Genomic DNA, 20,060 nt, shown 5'->3' with positions numbered 1-20,060 from the left:
CTAATCTGCAGTAATGTCACTCAGGACTATTCTGCTAGTCCTACTGGACTTGACTCAACGGTTTACCCTGTAAAAGTAACCTGTAGTTACTTTTACCCGGCTATTTTGCAGGGCAGGCTATTCTCCAGTTGAAGCCCCAGGATAAGAACACAGAAGTGTTTTTGCTTTTGGTCAAAGTGACTCAAAATAAGTTCCTATTGTGATACTGCTGGATTTCCTTTCTTCCGTCCCAAATCTCAGCTGAGAGGCTCCAGCCAGCTGGAAAATTTTACACTGACCTTTAGTCTCCTTACTAATTTGGTGGAATGGTAATGACATTACTACATATTCAAACAAAATTGTCTTAATTGCAAATTAGCCAGAGGAAGCTGAAAATTTTCAAATTAAATCTGATTGGAGATGGAGAGAGGGAAATGGAATTTCTTCAGTAACAATCATTTGTGGCATGTGTTAACAAATATAATGAAATGTCAAGTTTGCCAATTCCTCTGGAAGTATCATTTTCAATTTATGATTACAGTGTCACTTATGGTTGATGTACCCTAGAAAGAGGATGTCAGAATGGGGAGAAAAAAAGAAAGAAGGTGAAAATATATGCAAGCTGTTTAACAGTGTGCCTTTCATTACACCCCCCAGCAAAAAAAAAAAGCCTTGCTGCTCATTATCAAAAATGCATATTAACTCTGTCATATTTACCATACATCTTTTGTCATAAATAGCATCCAATTAGCAAAATGGATAATCATGGCAGGAACCCTCCAAACACGATTTCTGCCTTATCCTTGGTTGATACCAATCAAAGCTACAATAATTTTCTACAGTATCCTTCAATAGGTAGAACTGAAAAATGGCGTGTTGAGATGATAGAAAGAGCACTCTCTATAGGGATCTGATGCATTATCTAGCACTAAAATGAATAGAAGTTGGGCAGTAGGTTATGCCTTGATTGATTAAACAGAGGTGACTTGGTTTTTATGTCTAATCTAGTAACACCTGCTTTCCAGGGCCCAAATAAACTTAAGATAGACTGCTTTTCAATGGCATACAGCATTGATTGATCTTTCTTTGTGGATTTGTTTTACACATCTAGTCAGTAGAGAGATTTGTTAGGGAAACAAAAATTAACATATGCCAGCTAATTGTTTGGCTTTCTTGGGCAGCAGCCAGCGAAAGAGCATTAGCAGTATAATAATAACGACTGGCGCCCTCAAGGCATCCCTGAGTGCATCTGTTCCCTATAAGTCACAAACTGTTTTTCTTTGTTAAGTACATATGGGGTGGAGGAAGGAAAGAAAATGTAATGATTTGGCTCAATGTTGTCTTCAGTGCACTGATGAAATGCCCAAGAGGTACAAAAGTATCTTTGATTTTGTATAAGTTATAAATTGAAGCAATTTATCAATTGTTCTTGCTACTACATATCAAAGTAGTAGTATACTATGTATACTACTACAAATTCTAAATTGACATATGAATAGTATATTTTCATTTCATTTATCAAATACATAAACACACACTTATATACACATACCTACTTTAAATTGATATCCCACTATTTCCCAGCCCATTTTTTTTTAATCACAATGAAAATAAAATAAAGTTCTATGGGAAGATTGTACATGCTGCAACCCTATTGATAAAGGTTTGGAAATGCTAGGGTTAGTATGTATGCCAACCTCTATGTTTACAACATTATGGTAAGTTATTCTTCTAGGCAGTAATAATAAGCATGACGTGTTTGTAGGCATGGAATGTGAGCTGATAAAATAGAATTTATTATTAACTAAAGAAAAGCATGTAAAACCTAGGATGATCACTTAGCCACATCAGCTCATCTGAATATATTCAAGGTTGGGTGGAACTCATTATTCAGGACTCGCAGTCCTGATAACTTTGATTTTCATCCAGCCATAGCATGGCCAAAAGGTACCATTTAATGAAGTTCCATTCAGAGAGTAAATGGGGTCATATAATACACACTGCGACTGCACCTTGTATTCATGTACTGATAGCTGTTAAGGGTGTAGTGATGAACCAACACAGCTCATTTTTCCTTGGTAATAAATTCATGCTATTAATAGTTATCAAATGTGTGGGCCGTTTTAATGAAACCACTGTACATGAGTGTATACACCATAATTCTCTACTATCGTATGAATTTTGAAGCTTCTTTTGTACAGTGTATACATTTTAGGATTTTTTTTTTTTGTGGTATTGACCACTCTTCTCTCAAACCAATTTGAAGACAGTATTAGTTCGTTACTTCAGATATCTCTAGTTCCAAAGGGAACTTTAAACTGTGCTTTCACTTTAAATTGCTCATCTAAGATTCTGTACTAATTGCCCACCATCAAACGCAATTAGCAATTCTTTCATGTGTGGTTTATGTAATGTAATACTTCAATTACATTATTCATTCAGGTTCTGTTTTGGATTATAGGCTGAAAATTCTTTATTAGTGTAGATGTAACCATGCTGCTGGAGTTTTAAAAAATTTACTGATTGAATAATTAATTGGAAAAGAACAAGCTGCAGATTTCTGATGGATTTATGAGACAATTACTCTGTCATGTGAATATCTATCTTACACTATAGAAAACAGTAGAAAAATATCTTGATTGTAATGTGACAGTCAATTACAATCAATAAATAAATTGATTTAACAATAAATATGAGATAGTTCATAAACAATAAAACAATAAATATGAGATAGTTCTAAAATTTGTAATAATCCACTTATTGACATTAAATTAATTATATAATGCAAAAATATTTTCCATGCATTTTCTACACTGTTAAGAAATATTTGGGAGCCAAGTGAAGACACTAAAAACTAACAAAAACATCCTTTGATAAAAATAAAAAAACGGATATACAGTATTTAGTACTGTAGTGCAAACTTATATTTAAAGCAATAAACAGTCAATTATGGAAAACAAGACAAATGCTTAAGATTCACATACTGTACATACAGTATATAAAAATGCTACCAATCACTGAAAACCACAAGGCAATCAGTTTGGGAGGTAAAAAAGTCCAAAGAAACACTACATGGCAGAAGAGAGATGCAGAAAATTTTAACTCTGATGATTGATGATGGTCTTGATTTCTGCTCTCCATATCTGATAATCCTTTGAAACAAAGTATTTGAAATGTTTTGGAAAAAAAAAATACAAACATGGCTCTTTCATTGTTTTAAGGAATTTTTAGGAGGCTGTGATATACAAGAATGTTTTTTTGTTAATTGTATGCTGTTTTTCTCTATTTTTTTTCAAAGACGATTGGCTACATGGAGCATAGAATCATTAGGCTGGAAGGGACATCTTTTTTGTATTGTGGTGACCAGAAATGGACACAGTATTCCAATGCGGTCTCAGTAGGATTAATTCTCATCGGATTATATGAAGCAAGCAGACACTTAGATGTACATAGTATAACTTGCAAATATATTTTAGAAAGCTACTGAAAATTTTTTATTCCATTATCAGTTCTAATTCAGAAACAGGTAGTGATATATCAGTAACTCCCACCTTTGTCAAAAGTGAACCGCTGTGGCATTGCTGATATCAGATGAATAATTTGCTTCTCTCCAATGACAAAAATATTGCAAAATGCAATGTCTTTTCCGATGGATATTTTAAATGACAGAGTAAACTACAGCACCAACCCATGCATTTATAACCTTGTGTTAGGCTACTATTCTAACTTTTTCTTAACTACTTCTGTGTCAGCTGAACTTCAGGTCTTTCAAAACAGCTTTCTTTTTAATATTTGTGAGTCTATTTCAAAAATGATATTCTTTCTGGCTTCAGCAAAAAGGGAGTGATTTGTGCACCTACAGGTGTACTTGTTTAGTGTCCTCTATGGCACAGATTGGACAGATTTTGTAAAAGATAGCATTACTTTTAAAGAAACATGCAATTTGACAAGTGATTGCATTTTACCTTCATTTTATTGCCATATTTTTATCACACTTATTGTTTTCCAACTGTCAGTAAATTGCTCATTTTCTTAGTCTATTACATTTGTAGACCTATTTACTGTTTATAAAGCAATATGCACTTACAGGTTTTGGAGATGGCTTGGGCTCTGAAGGTCGCATGTGCAAGTGGGTCATCATTGCCTGAAGACGTTCACGTTCTTTAGAAAGCTGTTAAAGAAAGAGTGAGATCAGAAGCATTTTAGAAATGACTAATAACAGCTATTTTATTTCATGTGATACATCTTATCTCTGAGACTGTTATGGAGTAATGTTCCTGCATATCAAAGCCTATGTCAGTGAAAACTTTTATAGAGGAGGAAAGGGAACTTGGATTCTCAGGAGTGAAGGGAGAGAAAGAAGAAAGCTGTATAGCTTTTGTCATGTTTAAAAGGTCAAAGAAAACAAATAATACTTCATCTTTTTGTCAATAAGAGAATTGAGGTCATTACTGACTCAACAGTAGCAAGTTACTAGGTCTGTAAATTATATGGCCCATAGTGTCTCTTTACAATCCTATGGACACTATTAGCAATGGGCTAGTGCCAACAGCTGTGAAGAGGTGAAGGGTCCTCATAGCATGGTGCCTGCCAAGACTGTTTATACTTTTCATCCATTCCCATGAGGTTCAGTTAGTGCCCCCTGCAATCTACCATAATCAATCTAATTCAATAGAGTGACAGGGACTAGGCAGTGTGAAATGTTGAACTCTGCCACTAAACTGACATCTGCACTGTTCTAGGTCTCATTACAACGGATGGACCTTACTTTTCTACAGTCATACAAAAGAGGGGGGAGGGAAAAACTCATAATTGGTCACCCTGAAAGCAGAAAGTCCATTGAGACTTTTATATCACAACATAATATTTGTAAATGTAAATTGCACCTCAAAGAAAGCCTTCAACATGGTTCACAAAAAGACCGCGATTATTTGTGGCCCTCTCCTTTGATTATATGATGATATTATAATATAGTACTCAACAATTATATTTAGTTTTGTATATCTAAAATGCAAAAATGATCATTCAATTTTTAAAGGCCCAATAGTATCATACACATAGATAAAAACCCTAAAAGCACTATGCCAACAAAAGTAACTTTAATATACTAAACAATGCATTAAATGAATACTCTAAAATTTTAGTGTAAAAACTTCTTTTCCATGTCAAATTCATAAATGATTGTCCTTGTGTTTTGTCCCGGATTCAGAATAAGGTACTGGTTAGTATAAAATGCAAATAGTTGCAATAGTTGCATACAAACACACACATACACACTTTTCTGAGGATTTGGATGGGTAAATAAGGCAGTCTTCATACATATAAATAAAAGAGGATGACACTACAATTATTTCATTTCCCACTGTTTAATTCAGGCCAAAAAAATGGAATCGAAAGAGGTTAACTATACATGTTTAAAAACAAAACAAAAACCCATAGCCCCAAACCCATACAACCCATGCTTGTATGATATGAGACTTTTCCATACTATGATAGCTATCACTTTTGCAGAATGAGCACGAAATGTAAAATGGTAACAGTAAAACAGTTTAGGGATATAAAGGAAGACATGTTTTAAATCAGGAGTGTCAAACACAAGGCCCGTGGGCCGGATCTGGTCTATGATGTGGTCAGATCTCACCCACGGGGCCATCTTGGAAAACGCCCACATCACTTTGGCCCAGTCTACCCAATGCAAAGAGGAAACATCGTGCCAGTGTGGCTTCGGCCTGGTCTACCCAGTGTGAAGAGAAAATATGCCAGCAGTTTGGGGAGTGGCGTCATGCTGGCCACGCCCACCCATTGGCCACACCCAGTGAGTGGCGTCAAGCTGGCCACGCCCACCTCCCTCTCAGAGGTCAACGATAGCCCTGATGTGGCCCTCAATGAAATTTGTTTGACACCCCTGCTTTAAATAGATTACAGTTTAATTGGTCTGTGCTAAAAAGAATGTTAAATATAATTCCGCTAGTGCTTATTTTTGGTAAAAAAACATTTTCCATCTGTACAAAACATTTGATTTCCACATTTAAGTCTTTATTATTTTATTGGATCCTTTGTTAACTATCATATGCCGTTTGTCTGGTGGTGCTATCTCCAATTATACTAAATGAAAAATTTCTAGTAATTTGTCTTTCCCTTCCTCACCCCACTTCCCGAATGATTGAATCTACATGTAAAAGGAGATTCTGAGAACCAATTTACATTAGCCATTTTAGGAATGATAATGTTAGGGGTTGTTTTAATGGAGAGTATCTACACTATTCTTAGATGCCCAAGGTACATTATTCTGAGAACCATCATATACTAAGATAAAATCAAAGCCATTATGTGAATTAAGAGCAAGATTTCTGGATTCTAAAAATATGGCCTTATGAGTCTCCAAACACATATTTTCATAACTATATTGCATGATGAAGTAGGTTGAAGACTTGTCTACAAGGTGTCAAAAATCACTAGAATGTATAGAAAGTCAATATGGCAAATAGCAGAGTTAAAGTTAAATGTTTAGTTGTAGATTAATGATGTTATCGGCATGCATTTATGATGTTGTACTTATGTTTATGAACTTTTGCTTTAAAAGGTAGTTGAAAATTTATGTGAATACAAAAGATACAGAAAATAAATTAATCCAGATTTGCATAATGGCTTGTCACCTACAGACATCCCATTTCCTAAAGGCACAATTACCAATAAAGCTTAAAAAAAATGATAGTTAAAAACAATTTTTAACATAAATGGAGTCAAACCTCATGAGTGCTTATTTAGAAAAAAATACTCCCTGACTTCAGTGGCTTATTTCTAAGTAGATGTTTAAATTGCATAGCTTAAGGTAGTTAATTAGTATTTAGAAATTTGATTTATTTCAAAACATACAAGCAGATATTAAAACATGTTCAAAAATGTTAGCCCATATATATATAATTCCATAAGAAATTAAGACAATTTTCTCAAGGAAAAATATATTCAGAATATGGATATATTTTCAAACCTGTATTTCTAATTGTTGGACCACCTGCATTTGCACCCGACACTGAGCAGTGCTTCGGTCATCCAGTGCATGTTCATTATTAAGGTGCCTAGTAAAAGAAGAAATAATTAAAATAATTAAAAATATAGAACATTAGATAGAGATAGATAACCTTTTCAGTTCTACTGCTTCTCTTTCTCTCTGTGTAGGTTCTGTAAACACAATTCTTACATCAGAAAGCTAGTTACTGAAATCCAGTTTAAATCCAAACTGCTGTAACAGGCATAATATAACTACTTTGCAAGAAACTCCTCTATTTCCCTAATGGAATTCACTGCAAAGTAGTTTGGAAAATGCAACTGAGCAGTCTTGGTCCTCAATATAAGAGATCAGACACACAAGAAAATGGTGCACAAAGGTACAATGACAAGGGGAACAAATTTAACACTTATTTTATAAAAGAGCTAGTCATGGGTACCTATAATAGGAGTAAAGTAACATCACATGTGTTGTGATGATGCAAATGGTACTAATTATAATGGCAAATTCATATCATATATGTGACATAATGTAATTTTGAATTTTACTCAGATGCCTATATAACTAGTTCCTTTTACCTCACAGTTGTGAAGGGATAGACATGTCTAAATAAATATGCCTAAACGTTTAACCACACATCTTTTTATGATTTGAATCCACTTACTAAATCTGAACTTTCCCCTCTCCGCCAAATGAAAAGGGCACATTTTGGTAATAACATTTGGGTCTTTTAATGAAAACAGGTACCATTATGTCTACCTTTCAACACATAGCCTGTGAATTTAGCAAAAAAAGCATTTCTGGAAGAACAATGCAAAAATCAAAGGATACAGAATTGGAAAATGGAGAAGTACATGTAGATGAAAGAACGCAAATAAAATACAAATGTGATCATTACAAATTTGCTGATCACATTATGAATGACAATATATACTTATACAGGGAAAATATTCTGCTTGATAAAGCAGCTTGCATTTTCTACACCTATATCTTCATATATAAGTGAGAAATTCTATCTTCCAGTCCTAGGGAAAAAGCCATAAGTACCTATGTTTCTTACTAGGCTTACCATATAGTTGACTGAACAGGACATAGAATAAAATAGAATAGAATTCTTTACTGGCCAAGTGTGGTTGGATACACAAGGAATTTGTCTTGGTGCAAATGCTCTCAGTATACATAAAAGAAAAGATACATTCGTCAAGAGTCCAGAATCATAAGGTACAACACTTAATGATAATCATAGGGTACAATAAGCAATCAAATCATACTAGGAAACAGTCAATATAGATCGTAAGGATACAAGCAACAAAGTTACAGTCATACATCCACAAGTGGGAGGGGATGGGTGATAAGGAATGACGAGAAGATTAACAGTAATAGTAGGGCCGACTTTGTAATAGTTGAACAGTTTTGAGGGAATTATTTGTTTAGCAGAGTGATGGCTTTTAGCAGAGTAATGTTGTTGTGTCTAGTTGTTCTGGTGCGCAGTGCTCTATAGTGTTGTTTTGAGGGAAGGAATTGAAACAATTTATATCTGGGATATTTTCACAGCCCTCTTTTTGACTCGTGCAGTATACAGGTCCTCGATTGAAGGCAGATTGGTAGTAATTGTTTTTTCTGCAGTCCTATTCTGCAGTCCATTCATTTTTAAAGAAAAGTAAGTGACCTGTTTTAAGTTTTCAAGTTTATTTCACTTTTTAAAATTTTCTAAGTAGTATAATTGAAGGAGGTATGTCAATTCCAGAAGAACCATAGGAAAACGAGTGTATGGGTGAGTTTTTTGTTTGATTACTTGTGATTTAAATGACTGATATCAAAATTACAGTAAGGAGCTGATGTATTAATTGACAATGTGACACATCACAGAATTTTGGTCTGTGCAGATATTTTAAAAGTATCTCTATGATATATTAGTGCAATTAAGGTGGTAGTAAATGGGATAATTAATTTGATTTCAACCTCAATTATTCACCATTTCCAAATAAATATGCATTAGAACTTGAATCTAATAAACAGGGAGTTTTTTAACTAACAATAAGTGAATGGATGAAATACTTCTATCAATGAGTAACTATTACTCTATTAAGTAATATTTTTCATGATATTTGAATGTACACTGGTGGCAGGTATACTGGAGTTATCTCTATTCATAGGATATGATTGTTGTCAACATTCCTAAGTAACTATCAGCACTTAAATTATATAAGCATTGCATGAAAACTTTGCCATCATTGGAAGGAATGTGGAAAAAGTATGTCACATGAACACAACGTATTACAAAGCAATGAAAAAGAAACAAAAATTACTCTATCAAATTATGTCCTAATATCAGTTTTTTTATATGATTTAGATTTCATAATAGCTTCTTTTCTATGCTTTCAAGCTCTTAATACAATGAAATTTCTTTATGTACACATTGACTTATAATGGTGTACTGTTTAGCAAAGAATGACGTAAGAAACTTTGATAACAAGTAGCCTTGTGCTTTGAATGTAATATTAGACTTGGATAAAAAAGTTGTTTAGTTATTTATAAAATTTATACAATTGGCTCAGTCCAGGCTCTTCTTTAAAGCTTTCAATGATGAAGCTCTCACAACTTCTGAAGGCAAACTACTCCATTGGTTGATTGCTCTCGCTGTCTGAAAATTTATCCTTATTTCCAGGTTGATCTCTCCTTGTACAGTTTTCATCCATTATTCCTTGTCTGACTTCAGGTGCTTTGGAAAATAGCTTGACCCCTTCTTCTCTGTGGCAGCCCCTCAAATATTGGAACACTGCTATCATGTCTCCCCTGGTCCTTCTCTTCACTAGACTAGCCATGCCCAGTTCCTGCAACAATTCATCGTATGTTTTAACCTTCAGTCTCCTAATCAACTTGGTTGCTCCTCTGCACTCTTTTCAGAGTCTCAACAACTTTTCTACATTGCGGTGACCAGTGGTGGGATTCAAAATTTTTACTCCTGGTTCTGTGGGTGTGGCTTGGTGGGCATGACATAGCTTGGTGGATGTGGCTTGGTGGGCATGGCATGGGATGGATACTGTAAAATCTCCATTCCCAACCCACTCCAGGGGAAGGATACTGCAAGATTCCATTCCCTCCCCACCCCACTAACCTGATTTCCAGCTCCGTTCTCCTGTGCAGGGCAACAAAAGAGGACCCAGCCAATCAGCTGGGACTCAGGAAGCAGAGAATAGATGGGGGCGGGACCAGTCAGAGGTGTATTTGCCGGTTTTGCGAACTACTCAAAATTTCCACTACCAGTTCTCCAGAGCTGGTCAAAACCTGCTAAATACCACCTCTGTTGGTGACCAAAACTGGATTCATTATTCCAAGTGTGGTCTTACCAAGGCATTATAAAGTGGCATTAACATCAATGCCAACTGCTAAAATCCAATCACAGATGGGAAGGGCAGGGATAGGTGGGAGAAAGATGGGATGTGTTATTAATCAATCGAACACCTCCAGTGTGATACTTTCCCATTGGAACCCTAAGATAACTGGCAGACCCCACTAGCTGGAATAATCAGGCCAACAGGTCCTGCAGCCTGCCTACTCTGCTGGTATGGGTGAGATAGGTCAATCCTACTGGGATTAGATGGTCCCAGGGGTGGGATTCTACTGGTTCTATAGAACCCCTTGTTAACTTTCTAAGCAGTTCTGAGAATAGGTAGTTAGAAGAAATCCCCTTTTGTTTTTTTTCACCCTTTATTACATTCCTTTATTCCATTACCTTTATTACATTCTTGGCAGTATGCCTAGACTGTCTCTGAAGGAGGTTTTTTAATTTTCTTAAAGGGGAAGGGTTATTTTAAGGTTTTTACACTGCTGTTGGGAGGAGACACTCCCCTGGATATACTTCCAGCCACATGCAACCACCAGCACTTTGAAGAAATAATTGAATAACTGGAAAGGAGCTTTTAATGACAAGGAACCAAGATGAGTAACATTCAGCAAGACTTCTCGGCTAGCTAGAAGACTGACATTCAAATGTGTGGTTACAAACCCTTTCTGAGTTTTGGTCTAAAACTGAAGTTAAATCCTGTGTTTACGGATGGGATAATTTTCCCTATTCAGCTTTGTTTGGAAGGAAAAAGGTTAATCTGTGTTCCTGAAAAGAAACTGGGTTGAGAAATCTGGCTAGTTCCTGTATCTATTTATTCTGTAATTGGTTTAACAAGCAACAGATACTGATTTAATTATTTGTATTGTATTTGAACTTTTCCCTGCCTTATGGTTTCTTTTTCTATCTGGGGAGTGGGGTCTTCCTTTAGTGGTATCTGGCACTGTCCTTTTGGGATGTACTTTCAAGAGGCAGGATGCAAGCTTGGCACTGATTTTTTTACTGCCTTTCTGGGGGGCATGTGACCTTTCCTTAAACCTGGATGATTTCCTTAGGATATCTTGTGAGGTGAGCAGCTGCTATCTTTAAGTGTTGCAAAAGGTTCTAAGGATTGCTTTTCCTTGGGTGTGCTCTTTCCGGAGAGCTTAAATGACCTCTGGATTTCACTTTATGAACAAGAATTGGCTGCTGATAGTTATCATTGCATTTTAACTATTTTAATTCCTCAAGGTGCTCTGGCACCCTGCCTGATTTGTAACTCCGGCTTGCAGGTATTTTTAATCTAATGCAGCTTTTTGCAAACAAAGAAGCTCTTTGCATTTTTGTACAGGTAATCCTTGACTTACAATAGTTCATTTAGTGACCATTCAAAGTTACAATGGCACTGAAAAAAGTGACTTGTGACCATTTTTCACACTTACAACTGTTCCAGCATCCCCACAGTCACGAGAAGCCAGGCGAGGAGAAGCGCCCCTCGACGTGAGTGACATTGAGCTGGCCATGACCACCCAGTCACATGACCACCAAGCCACACCCACCAACTAAGCCATGGCCACAGAACCGTTTGTTAAAAAGTTTGAATCCCACCCCTGGATGGTCCTGTCAGTAGCCTGGACCTATTCCATGAGGGGCTTTAAAGATTATTACCAACACCTTGAATTGCACCCAGAAGCAGACTAACAACCAATACAGTGTGTAGAGACATTCTTTGAGCCCCAAGAACTGTCTGCACCAGCTGTAGCTTCTGAATGCTCTTCAATGGTAAACTCATGTATGATCTATTACAATAGTCCAATCATGAGATGACTAGGGCCTAAACAACTGAGCTCAGGACTCCTGATACAGGAAAAGATTGCAACTGGTACACAACCTGAATTTGGGCAAAGGCTCTCCTAGCCATGATTGCTACCTGCTCTTCAAACAGGAGTCATGAGTCCAGGAAAACCCCTAGTTGCAGACCAGATTTGTCTAGGATAGTACCACCCCATCCAGAGTAAAAAAAATGACAAAGGGCCCCATGTAACCAAAGCCATTTGGTCTTTCCAGGATTCAGTTGAAGCCTGTTGTCTCCCAAATACTGCAAGACAGCAGCCACAGCTTCATTTGGGTCACCAGGAATGGAAATATAGAGTTGGGTATCATCAGCATACTGCAGATACCTCAATCCATAGTAATGGATGATCTCACCCAGCAGTTTCACTCCTATTAACACAGATTTGAACTAGCCTTGAAGAAAGGAGCCGAACCAGTGCAAAACTGTGCCACCCAGCACCAGTCCCCATAGCAGACCCAAAAGGACACCATGGTCGATGGTATTGAGCATGGATGCACTACCCCATCCTGCTCTTATTAAAGATTATTGACAAGTGCAACCAATGCATTTCCATCCCATAATCGGGCTTGAATCCTGACTGGATGAGGTTCAGACAATCCATTTCATCCAGGACCCTCTGAGTTGCCAGATCACCATCTTTTCCACAACCTTCCCCAAAAAGTGGATGTTGAAAACTGGATGAAAACTGTTCATGCAGGTGGGATCCAGTGATTTTGTCTAAAGGAGGGGGCAAACTAGGATCTCCTTAAAAGCTTCCAGAAATGTTTCTCCTCTAGTGACATATTAATTACTGCCAGAACTCTCCTGCTAGTCTTCATCCTGGAGGCTTTCACCATCCAGGAGGGACAAAGATCTAACTGACAGGTGGTGTCACTGACAACATTGAGGACCCTGTCCACTTCATCAGGGCCAATAGGGTCACACCATTCCCAGATAATCGGACAAGACCTCTCCCCAGGCATCTCACATGGACTATCTCCACACATGAGATCCAACTTTTTCATCAGGTGCTGAGCGTGGCACTGCAGATGATTACCCAAGCTCCCCTGATCCAGGAGGGTGGCCCAAAACAGAGCTGCTGGGCAACACTATGAGGACGCAATAATAGTGGAAAATAATGCTGTTTTGCCACTCTTACTGCCATGTGGTAGGCCTTAATAGCGGTTCTAAGTCATATCCAGTTGGAGTCATCCCTTGCGATCCTCCAGCAATGCTCTAGGCCCTTTCAGAACCTGCAACCCCTCTGTGAACCATGGGGAGAGTCAGAAATGATAGGTCAGCAGAGGCCCCAGAGGCCACATGTTGTTGCTGTTCAGTCATGCTTTGCGACTCCATGGATCATAGCACGCCAGGCCCACCTGCCCTCCACTGTCTCCCCGAGTCTGCCTAAACTCATGCCCACTGCACTGATGACACTCATCCACTCCTGTCCCCATCTCCTCTTCAATCTTTCCCAGCATCAGCGTCTTTTCCAATAACGAAAAGGGAAGAGCAGGCTTGAAATCCTAAACCAACTACAAGATTGTCTGGATTATCTAGAATTACTTCCCATCTTTCAACCTATGATTCTACAGGGGATAGTTGTGATGATAAGTGGATGGGAATGTTTCGAAGGAAAATTAGAATAAATATATACTATTAATAATATAACTTAACTACTGTATTTTTCAGACCATAAGATGCACTTCCCACTCCCAAAAAAAGTGGGTGGAAATGTCAGTGCATCTTATAGAGCAAACACACATTTTTGGCCTCCCAAGGCCTCTGTGCATCCCGTTTTGCCCTCCCCGGCATCCAAACGCATTCTACAGGCCAAACATGCTTCCCTTTTCAGCCTCACCAGGGTCAAGAAGCACTCTGCAGGCCAAAAATGTGCCTGTTTTTGGCCTCCAGGGTTCCCATTTCCAGCCTCCCTGGCATCCAGAAGCACTCTGCAGGCCAAAAACATGCCCACTTTTGACCTCCCTAATGCTAGGGAGGGCAAAAACGAGACCCTTGGAATCCTCCAGAGGCCAAAAATAAGCACGTTTTTAGCTTGTCCTTCTGGACACTAGGAAGGGCAAAAACGGGACGTGTGGAGGCTTTGGGAGACCAAAAATGGGCACATGTTTGGCCTTCAGAGTGCTTCTGGATGCCAGGGAGGGCAAAAATGGGATGTGCAGAGGAAAAAAAACTATGCTTTTCTTGTTTTCCTCCTCTAAACCAAGATGTGTCTTATAGTCCGGTACGTCTTTTGGTCCAAAATATATGGTAAATATCTTGGACATGGAGTGAGAAAGTATTGCCTTCCTGTACTTGTAGCAAGTCCATATTTACCCTGTTGTTTGTGGAAAAACAATCTTCAACGTCTATTTTGATTTCTTTGAGTGTGTCCATGTGTGCATGGAGTATGGCATATATAAGATAGAGATATAAGACTAATAACATCAACAAACGTCGGTGGAAAACTTTTTATATGAACAGGCAAGTTCATGTGGAAGATTATATTGTACAAAGTGCAAGAATTATATTATATAAGATTATATTGTACATTATATTGTATATTATATAAGATTATATTGTATTATATAAAATTATATTGTACAATGTGCAAGAATCAAGGGGAACATAAAGATATCCATTCTATTTATATACATCATCAGTTAGAAAGAGAAGAGTTGGAGAGACATGAACAGTGGCTATAGCTAACAGCTTACACAGCTGCATTTTCCATTTGATTATTCCTTCAACATAAGGAAATGGATATTAAGTTTATTGACGAGGATGTTGGATAAATATCATGAGCAGGGTATTTAGAAATGGATAACAGATCTTAAAGGCCCAAACTATTGCTAAGATCTTGTCATCTCTCCCTTGGACGACTCCACAGATACCTCCTCAGATGTCAGTTCAGGGAAGAATGAGACCTTCCTGGCACGTCAGGAGTTGAGTTGTTTGATGGCTCTGAATGGCCATCTGGAACGGATTTGGAGGAAACTACAGCTGGGGAAAGTTTGCAGTGCAAATGGCCAGCAAAGTGGAAGAAGAACTGCCTTTTGCACCTCATCTTGGAACATGTAGGGCAGAGAAAAGGCAGGAGCAGAGAAGGTCAAGCCAGACTACTCAAGAGGAGAAGGCCCCACCTGTCTTGATGGGCTGCACTGGAAGCTGGCTATTTATCACAGCAGACTGATGGAGGTGTTGCTGGGAAAACATGTTTGTTTTCTAGCTGTTTGTTTGATCATCATGATTCCTGCTTCATTCTGGATTGACCCTGTGTTTGGAATTCTGCCTTGGAGACTCTGAAGTTTTTTTTTGCCCTTGGAGATTTCTTGTGTGTGGATTTAAGTTTGTCTGGTGGAGTTATTTTGTTTGAGCAACTTTCAAGTGCTTTGTGGACTACTGGGTCCTTGCTCTGTGGACTAACCTTGATCTGCTCGTGGCTGGACTTGATTCGGACAGTTTTGTGGTTTTGGTGAAGGGAATTGCCGGGAAATATAAATAAACTCACTAAACCACAGTTACATGTATGTGTGAGTGAAAGGGGCAGCACAGATCTAAAGTATGTTTTCAAAAGGTTTTTTCCTGTATTACATATTTAACATTCCAAAGAAATAAACAAGGGTAGGAGGTCAGAGAGTGTCTGCTTTAGAATTTACATGAGAAGTGTAATAAAACTTACAACATAGCTTCATTTGTCCTGTAGTCTTTTCACAGCTAGGAAAAATAATATTGGTCCTATCACCGCATCCTCAAATATAATATTTATAGGAAAGATATTTGTAAGAAAGATTCAAAGTGTATGCTGAATGACTGGAGAATTAGAAAATGCAGACACTACTAGACTTAGAGTTAGTTCTTAATTTACCTCCAATAGGAACCACTTACTTTTAAAACTAGTTACAACAGGTGTTGTTTCCAACACTCATTCTAGGCAAAAGCTACAAATGTTTCCTGTAGACAGACACAAGGAAATGCTGTTTTACATGTACAGTTTTATACATGTATACTACTTTGATATCTGTCTATATTACTGAATGCTTTTTGAAGTCTGAAGTAAAATTGTTGATAGAGAAGGGAAGATAAAAAGATGATCTCTCTAGGTAGTTTTGTGTTCGCTAGATAACAAATGTTATCTAACATATGTATAGAGCCATGTATGCTGATCCATACATAGCTATAGTATCAAACACTAATTGGAAGATATATGGATAACCTACTTTATCTAGGATGCCCTGTGGATGATATTCTAACTTCTCAAGATCTTCCCTAAAAAGAGAATTTAGAGATTGAGTTGAAGTTGCTTAATACAAATCAAGAAATGGCTTTATTATAATTTTTCATTTTGATGACAATTCCCCTTCTCTTAAAGAAATATTAATCACCTCCAGAATTCAGCTGCACACATATATTGCAGCTGCCAAAAGCCAAAAATGGCTTGAACCAAGCTGACAGATCACACCACTTCTTCAATTTTAAGATTAAAAGTATCCCAGATCAGATTTCAAAATATAACTTCAACTGTCTGACTAGACTGTGCTCCGTTGGCATCAAAACGTGAACAAATATGAGTATCTTTATCTGCAAAGAATCTCACAAACAAGTCACTGCAGCCTGAATGTATAGTACAGATACAGGATAAGAGTCAACAGAGAACCACACTTGCTTTGTTCCTTTCATCACAAATGATATGCCCAAACATGGACATATACCTGTAATTTGTCATTTTCACTCTTGATCTAGTTTAGGCTTTGTAAATTGGACTGTTTCTTCAGTCATTTAATTTCCTGGAGCTTCTTGGTAAACAAAGGTATCCCCAGCATAATTATTACACAAGGACAATTTTGTCAGAACCCTGGTCATTTCCATGTTTTTAAGATGGATTAGTCTTGAGAAGGAATTGCCTGCCAGTTCACAGGGAAATTCTCAGTAATATAAAACACCTTCTAAACATAGAGTTGTTCTGTGCGAAATGCCAGATTTGAGTCTTATTACAAATGAATTCACAAAAGCAAAAGTTCCTCTGCAAAAGAGAAAAGTGACTTTCCTTCTAAGAGAACAATTATTAATTTCTTAATATGTAGAAAGTGTGTATCTACATCACCAGTCTCTCTTTTAAGACTAGCTAAAACAAATATCCATGAACAAACAGACAAAAATATATTTGTGGACATATCCAGTGCAAGAATATTAATATTTAATGATATAGATAATATTCTTAGGTAGAAAGAGAACATAGATAATTAGTATAGAAGAAGATGCATTAATGAGTTCAAATGCTGCTAGATTTGTATGCAGCATTCTATATCAGCATGAAGTAAAAAAAGCAAGCAGCATAAATTTTATCTGGGAACGATTTGCTTTCAGATACATTTTCAGATGACACTTGGCTAGTTCTGTTAGTGTCTATGTAATCTTGTACTCTTCATTTTACTATCTGCTCAGAAGAATCCAGGAATAAAACACTAAATGCTAGATATCAGAGTGCAATTCAGAATACTACTGACTGGATTGGTACTTGGCTCAACCCAGCTTCCATTGCAGTTTCTGATTCTTTATTTAAAAAACACTCCTCCCAAAGTAATTATCAACAGAATCACAAGCTAGTTACTTTTCAACAACAACAAAAGCATAACAGAACTTAAATAAAATTAAAACAGAAATGTATAACCGGAAAGTAACTTTCCACAATGTTTATATTCATAAAATTATTATTTAAATGACCCTTCACTTTGCTGATAATTGTACAAAACATATTTAAACTAACTGGATGGTACTCAATGCTTTATAGCAGGAGTGTTAAACTCAAGGCCCGCGGGCTGGATCTGGCCCGCAATGTGCTTAGATCTGGCACAACAGCAGGCTTGCCTTCAAAGATTGCTACAAGTGGCCCATTTGCACGCAGACACCCCATTTTCATGCAAGCATGCTCTGTGGGACAACGGGATCTCATTCCTCCCCCAGCATGGCGAACTCCGGTGGACTAGATGAGGATGTGAGGGACGCACTCAAACAGTAAGGCCTGAACATGTGAGTGAGCAGAGCACCTGGGCCTTGGACGATGTTGGTTCCTGAACCCAGCTGGTTCCATATTGACCTTCCCAGCTCCGGCCGTGGGATGGGTTGTTGAAGGAGCTCTGTTTGCAGACTTTAGTGGACAGGGAGCATCCCTGCCACAGCAGTGGTGGAAAGTAGTTTAGGGGTGGGGTGAGGAGCAGGAGACTGGCACCACAAACACTTTTCATGCCGAGAATGAACGTTTCTGGGTCCTGCGCAATATTATGGAACCCAGGAGCATCCATTCTCGGCGTGAAAAGCATTTCTAAGTCAACTCTCCTCTCCCTCCTTCAAAGGCAAAGAAACAGCAGCAGAGAGGAGACAGCTGTTTGCAAGGTAAGTGAGTGGCAGGCAGAAGAATAAGGTATCTTAAGTGGGTCAGGGAGGCCTTGAAGGTCTTTCTAACACTAGGCCCACCATGGCCTTCCCTATCCGGAGATACCTCACGTGCATTTAACGAATGGCAGGTTGGTATTCTTGAATTGTGAGCACTTGGGAAAGTATCCGCTCCTTGTGTGTTGCAAACAGCCTTTTCCAGTGGGCAAAACAGGACAAAGCAGAGTGGGGGAAACATTTTCCTTTGCTACATTTCCAGTCCGAATTAGACCATGGCAGGGTCCCTACAGGAGAGCCCTTTTAAGGATTATGTATTAATAGAAAAACAACTAACTTACCTCTGTTCTTAAACACCAGAGCTGTTTAAGGAAAACAGCTAAAACAGAGGTTTTGACAGTTTGACAGTTTTGCTGTACTGTTGTCCTCCACGAAATGCAAGCATGGGAATTAACTGAGCTTGCTTTGTTCTCAGGCTTTAAAATGGCCACAAACTACTAGCAAAAGGGGTGTTTGATCACAAGGTGAGGAGGCATCGACAAATATTTCCCCCTTTGCATCTGAGCATCCAAGAAAGGACAGGAAAGGAGAAAGGGAAAGAGGAAAGAAAAAGAAAAGGGGAAGAAGGGAAGAGAGGAAGGAAGGAAAAAAGAAAGAGGGGAAAGAAGAAGGAAGATTATAATGAGAAAGAATGAAGGTCTGAAGGAAATTGGCATTTGGCCACCAGCAGCCCTGCTGCCTTTTGCCATCCTCTTGTCCCTTCCTTCTGACTTCTTCTGGTGGTCTCCCATCCTATCACTCAGGTTGCTTTGGTTACAAAGCCAGGGAGAGGGAATAAGCCTCCCTCCGACCCACACACTTTGCCCTCCCTCACACACCATGAGCAATTTGGCCAAGAAGAGTGAGTACAGCAGCAATGGAAGCTGGCCACACCCACCCTGGCCCAGGTCAACCACAACCCTGATGCGGCCCTCAATGAAATTGAGTTTGACACCCTACTTTATAGTTTTCGCCCTCCCCTAATGTATTTCAGATGTAGTTTAAGGAGTCCATTAGTAACTATATCCTCTTCCTATTATAGTAAGAATATGCTGTTCAGTCACAGTATCTGAACATCTTTTGAGATATTCAGAGTTTTTAAAAGTTCACTTATAGGTGTCTTGGATACAATACAAAACAATGTACTGATACAATATCTGAAAAGCATTTGAACAGACAGAGAATTCAGAAGATTCATTGATAAAAAAAGATACTCTGCAATCAGTAAAACAGACTTTAGGACCTGGCAATGTTGAACCCAGGAACTGAAATGGATTGTGATTGAATTTTCAGAGAGCTGAGGCAGTTTAGTAAATATTTAGTAAACTTACTGTTAGGATATATGGCACATAATAAAACCTGAAAAATGTTAAACAAATCTTGACTATTTATTAAATCAAATACATTTTCCTCCATGCACTATTTTTGTCTTCTTATTGCTGTTTTGCACAATTTTATTATGAACTGCTGAAATGTCATGAGGT

General features: G+C 38.0%; 1 protein-coding gene across 5 annotated transcripts in view; it reads right to left on the bottom strand.

The window, feature by feature from the left end:
• FOXP2 (forkhead box P2) overlaps positions 1–20,060 on the bottom strand; it is a 503,349-nt gene that overhangs the window by 36,588 nt on the left and 446,701 nt on the right. For all 5 annotated transcript variants that reach the window (XM_087933993.1, XM_087933992.1, XM_087933994.1 and 2 more), the window contains 2 exons: positions 6,971–7,058; positions 4,067–4,150 (listed from right to left, as the gene is read on the bottom strand). In XM_087933993.1, coding sequence (XP_087790119.1) covers positions 4,067–4,150; positions 6,971–7,058 — 172 coding nt within the window. The remainder of the gene's footprint in view (positions 1–4,066; positions 4,151–6,970; positions 7,059–20,060) is intronic.

This window comes from Pseudonaja textilis, chromosome 5 (assembly GCF_049901715.1).
Source record: "Pseudonaja textilis isolate UNSWEBS1 chromosome 5, rPseTex1.2, whole genome shotgun sequence".
NCBI classification, from domain to species: Eukaryota; Metazoa; Chordata; class Lepidosauria; order Squamata; family Elapidae; genus Pseudonaja; species Pseudonaja textilis.
Note: the sequence above shows the minus strand (reverse complement) of the source record. Positions and strands in the feature narration are given on the sequence as shown.